At 43.9% G+C, this 5287-nt stretch overlaps 1 protein-coding gene across 5 annotated transcripts; it reads left to right on the forward strand.

The window, feature by feature from the left end:
* Positions 1–1010: 1010 nt before the first annotated feature.
* On the forward strand, positions 1011–4769 carry srsf7a (serine and arginine rich splicing factor 7a). 5 transcript variants are annotated; one of them, XM_010769140.1, is made up of 7 exons: positions 1011–1290; positions 1488–1664; positions 1803–1871; positions 2364–2405; positions 2548–2592; positions 2819–2953; positions 3864–4769. In XM_010769140.1, the coding sequence occupies exons 1-7, from the start codon at positions 1067–1069 to the stop codon at positions 3955–3957; spliced, it is 786 nt and encodes a 261-aa protein (XP_010767442.1). In that variant the 5' UTR covers positions 1011–1066; the 3' UTR covers positions 3958–4769. The 5 variants fall into 5 exon arrangements, with proteins under 5 accessions (XP_010767442.1, XP_010767443.1, XP_010767441.1 ...); XM_010769139.1 differs by having other exon boundaries at positions 1017–1290; positions 1785–1871; XM_010769143.1 differs by having other exon boundaries at positions 1052–1290; positions 1448–1664; positions 1785–1871.
* The last annotated feature ends 518 nt before the right edge of the window (positions 4770–5287 follow it).

The raw sequence follows: 5287 nt of genomic DNA on the forward strand, positions 1-5287 counted from the left end.
AGAATCAGAATACCTTGATTAGTCCCACAGAGGGGACATTCACATTGTTACAGCAGAAAAGACCCAAATACAGCTTAATGTTACCTAAGCATGCATCAAAAAAGTACTAAAGATTAAAAAAAAAGAAATTATAGTAAAGAAGCTACACATTTTACAAAAATACACACCCTGTAACACTTCTGAGGATTTAGCAGCCAGGTATATATTGCACAGTTTTTAACGACGCACATATTGCACATAGTTGGTATTTAACAACAAGAGGTGTTATAGTCTTATGTTGTTGTGTGTGTGTGCTACTAGGGGCCGTGCTGGTTGTATAGTCTGACCGCTGCAGGAAGGAAGGACCTGCGGTATCTCTCCGTGAGACAGCGGGGGTGCAGCAGCCTGTCACTAAAGGAGCTGCACAGTGAGTATAGGGTGTCCTGGAGGGGGGGACGACACATTGTCGTGCAGGGAGGACAGCTTGGTTGCCATTCTCCTTAGGTTAGGTTTCAGAGTGGGTTTACTTGTCTATGCTGTGTACTGTATCTTATGTTTTGGATTGTTTTTGCTGCTGTGTTAATGATGCATTCTACTGCTGTGGATGTTTAAGGTTGTGCACTTTTTAACTCCTTTATATACTGTCGGGTAGTTAAATCTACCTCAATGCATCATATTCTATATGTTAATCAACGTTTGTAGTATCACTCTCCTGAGAGAACTACGTATCTCTAAAAAGTATAGGATTGAGCTCAGAAAAACATGCCTTTGTTCAGCTTTGTTGGCGATGCATTGTCCAGCAGTTCCAAGAGGCTTTTAAAATAGTTGTTCAGCTTAAGAAGTGGGATGATTCTCGCAATGCATAAAGATACATTTTGTTTTATCACAAACATTTGAAATCAACACAGTTGGTGTTTTTCACTGAACAGAAAATCAATGACAAATTGAAATCTAATAATCCCTAAAGCTGTAAGACACATGTGTTAATAATATAAAATAAACAAATATCTGTCAACTACATTATTGTTTAATGAGCAAAACCACTAATTTATGCTTATTTTCCTCTTTTCCCAGGAGGCAATAAGAGATGTCTCACTATTCATCCTCCCGCAGCTCGTCTCGGTCTACCGACTGTAAAGTGTACGTTGGTGACTTGGGCAATGGTGCTGCCAAAGGGGAGCTGGAGCGAGCATTCAGTTATTATGGCCCACTGAGGACCGTCTGGGTGGCCAGGAACCCACCTGGGTTTGCCTTCGTGGAGTTTGAGGATCCCAGGGATGCAGAAGATGCTGTGAAGGGCATGGATGGAAAGTAAGTAATAATATTTTCCTTATGAAATGAACAGATTCCATCTTCAAACATGTTAAATGATGGATGTGTTGCCTTGTAACAGACTTAAGAAATGCAAAAGTTAAATGTAAGGGGACTCGATAAGGGTTTTATTCCTTACATCTGGCATGTGGACCAGGAACTCCACCTGTCTCTGCCCTGACCTTTCTTCTCCTCAGGATTCTTTGTGGTTCCCGTGTTCGTGTGGAGCTCTCGACAGGCCTCTCCAGGAAGGGCCGTGGACGCCCCAGCCGACGCCAGTTTGACCCCAAGGATCGTTGTTACCAGTGCGGGGACCGAGGCCACTACGCCTATGACTGCTACCGCTTTAGCAAGAGAGGAGGCCGTCGCAGCAGGTGAAGGATTACTGTCTGTTGACGAGGTTGTGGCTGAAACACTTGACACTTGCTCTGATGAGAACAGCTCTGGCCGTCCTGTACCTCAAAGACGATCGGGAATAAATGTTTTTGTTTCAGGTCCCATTCTCGTTCTAGATCTCGCTCAAGGTCCAGGTCCCGTGGGCGCCGTTATCTCTCTCGCTCCCGCAGCCGTAGCCCCAGCAGGTATGTAGGCACCAGAACCTCAGTGGTTTTTGGCTTCTGATTTTTGGTACTTATTGCATGAAACCTAATGCTTTTAAGTCTAAATGTACTGGTTTGAGTAATTAACACAGGATAATAACTAAATTGATCATTTAGTTTTGAAAACTGTAATAATGTCCACTTTTGTTACATTCAAGGTCTCTCTTGAATAAATCTTGGGTAGTAAGTTGCTGTCAATTCAAGTCTCTGCAGGTTAATAATTGCAACTAATTTACATTTCCCTGGACCTATTGGAAATGTTTTTATCATACAAGTCGTAGAAGTATAACTTTAGTTTAGCCCAATCTTTATCTGCAACAGTGCAAAAATACTTGCCCTAAACCGAATGAATAGACATGCAAAGCTGTGCAGCATTAGACATTTCCGAATAAGAATGTCATACCCGTTGTTTTATATGGTAGCCCGGCCATCACGCGAACCTTTTGTTAACTCACTTTTGACGTACTTTTGCAGGAGCCGCCGCCGATCTCCATCCTATTCCAGACGCAGGAGCCGGTAAGAATAAAGCGTGGTTTACTATAAATAACTGTTATGTTAATACATCCATTTTCTAGGTTTTGTAATGGCGATATACAGTATGTGACAGATGTGGCCACTCCTTTTCCGTGTTGTGTATATTTATTTTCTGTAACATTAGGTCTGGCTCTCCAGCCTGTTCCAAGTCCAGGACGTCGGTGAGAAGGTAGGTTGTGTGTGCGACAGTTTTTCATGACACAATTACACAGATTGTATCTGAAAGACACTGCTGTTGTATAGCAAACATTCCACCCTTGTGACATGATTGTTGGGTGAGACATGAATGCAGTGAGTGACGGGAGTCTGACTGTCAGGTCAGCACTACATGTTCATCTGTGAAGAAAATAATTAATTCTTAATTATTCAAAAGTGAATCATGTTTCTCTCTCCAGTCGTTCCAAGTCTCGGTCTCGGTCCACCTCTGCACCCAGAGGGCGCTCTTCGCCCAGAGGTCGTTCCCCCCCCAGAGGGCGCTCCGTCTCACGTTCTCGCTCACGATCTCATTCAGCCGAGCACAAAAGGAACAGGTAAACCGTCTTAATATCTCTCACTCATTAAAACAAGATTTTAGTTAATTAGTCCTGCCTGTTGTCAGTGTTTTAACCAGACATGTTAAACTTGTGTAAACACTTATAAGAAAGAAGTAAGGTCTAGACTAACCAGTATAGAATTAAGATAGTTAAGACCACAACTATCCTGCGTTCTAAGAGAGGCTTAGTTATGTTCTTCACATTAGCCAGAACTTAAGCGCTCCATCCTAGCCAGGGAATTACTATTAAATAACCCCCACATCCACCCGGGAGCGTCACTCTGCCACCAAACAACTGCCAGAAGTGAGATGGATGAGCGAGACTCCTCGACGCAGAGAGATCTGCATCTTCGCCAAGTCTTCTGCTCTGCTGGGGGCCAGCTGTGGAGTGGGGGATGGGTAGCGACAGTGACTTGGGCCCTCTGTCTGGTGTAGGGAAGTATGAGTAAATGAAAGATTAGATGTCCCCGTCTCTCCTGTGCTCTCTTTTACAGCTCTTGATAGCTCTATTTAACCTCAGCTTGAGCCTGAAAAGAGAGCACATGAAAGATTGTTTCTACTGAGCCAGTAAACTGTTGAGACTCTTAGCAGCTAAAACCAGGGACATGTCCTCTGTACTCTTGCTTTCCTTTAAAGACACAAACTATGTAGTTGTATTTTATAGAAATGAATTTAAGTGCAGACATTGCAAGAGAGAAAACTGTAATTATGGGATTGATAATTGTTAAGTAAAGATGGTCTCAGGAAGTATTTTCAATGTTTTAATTTCTTCTTAAATTCCCTATCATGAATCTGGCTAGATCAAAGGAATTCTCTAGAAAGAATATTAGCTGACGACACCCTTGGTGTGACTTAAGTTAAGCATCTCTGCAGCACAGTTTTGTTTATTTTTCATATTTTCTTTAAAGCGTGTGGTGGGAGCTGAGCACTGCACTGACACCACAGCTGATCCCAGGCCCATGGTCTGCCAGCTGGCGGTGTGTACGTCCTGCGGGAGGGTGACTAAGCGCTGACCTGAGATCAGCCTTCGCCTGCATCTGGTGTTAGACAGCGAGAAAGAGGTCGACCTTCCGACCTACCCCCCCACAGTGAATGGGTGACCGTCTGTTCGACCGACGCACACGCTCAGACGAGATCAGCCCGTGCACACATTCAGTTGTTCTACTAGAGTCTTCAGAAGTACCAGAGGGCTGACCCACACAGATCATTTAAATCCATTACCTACCTACCAGACCCCCCTACCAACCAGAGTTCTTCGGCCTCTGTCTTAGCTTCTGAAAGGGAGAGAAAGAGCTGACGAGAGATCAGACTTCAAGAGCCTCCCACCGCAGTCCCTCCGAGTTGTAGTCATCCTTCGCTTCTCTGTACTTGTTGTTTCTGCCACTATCTCCAAAGGTAACAAAAAAACAAACCCCCTGAAAAGCTCATGTTCATGGTGAAAGAAATGCACAGGCTTGGTGTAGTCTTCAAAACTGGTGATTAGAGAGCTATAGTTGAGCCTTTAACAAGCATGCTCAGAGTACAAATGTGTTTGTATGTGTGAGTGCCTTGATGATTGAGTGAGTGCGAGAGAGAGAGACAAGATGAGATTCAATAGATAATATTTCTCAGGGGGGCATAAGGCGCTTTCACACCAAGTACTTTGCTGTACTTAGTTCTCAGTACTTATGGTGCGTTCACATTGGAGGCGATGCGAATATTCGCTTCGCTCTCATCGCTCCTATCGCATCGCTCTAAACGCTCGAGTTTCACCGCGGCTGCCAGCTGTGTTTACTCGCATCACTCAAACAAGACGCGCTGGCTCGGGAGCTACAACTACAACAAAATGAACATATTTTACCGTGATTAAATTGTAATACACGTTTCTAAATGATGCCGAAGTAACAACATACTGATACCGGTTAGTAAAAAACATGAATTAATGCTTTGACAAGTCTGCAGACAGACGGCAGGCGAAAAACCTTTTTAAAATGCTTGTTTTCTGAATGAAGATTGGGTCGACCAGGCTAAGCTAACGTTGTATATGCTCATTCCACACTCATAACAACGGCCTACAGACATAAATAAACCAGCGACTGTATTCGCCATGACACAGACAGTCTGTGGTTTGTACTTGTTTAACTTTTGTCTAGTTTCTGAACAGATATGAGGAGCTGTGAGCTCTGTGTGCTAACTGCTAACAGCTAACGGCTGATGTTTTCTGGTTGAACGTCAGTGACGGAAGGCTGAGATCCTCACCGCTGATTGGCTTCCGCGAGAACGCGTCACGTGAATTTGACGCTCGAGTTGAAAAAAATGAACTCTCGCGTTTGACGCGGCACCGTTCAATCAC

Source organism: Notothenia coriiceps, unplaced genomic scaffold (assembly GCF_000735185.1).
Source record: "Notothenia coriiceps isolate Sejong01 unplaced genomic scaffold, NC01 NC01_scaffold00006559, whole genome shotgun sequence".
NCBI lineage: Eukaryota > Metazoa > Chordata > Actinopteri > Perciformes > Nototheniidae > Notothenia > Notothenia coriiceps.

Coding starts and splice junctions, on each gene's coding strand:
- srsf7a (XM_010769139.1), top strand. CDS start 1,067: ATGTCTCACTATTCATCCTCCCGCAGCTCGTCTCGGTCTACCGACTGT. Junction 1,291..1,487: donor GTGAAGGGCATGGATGGAAA/GTAAGTAATAAT, acceptor TCTTCTCCTCAG/GATTCTTTGTGGTTCCCGTG. Junction 1,872..2,363: donor CGCAGCCGTAGCCCCAGCAG/GTATGTAGGCAC, acceptor GTACTTTTGCAG/GAGCCGCCGCCGATCTCCAT.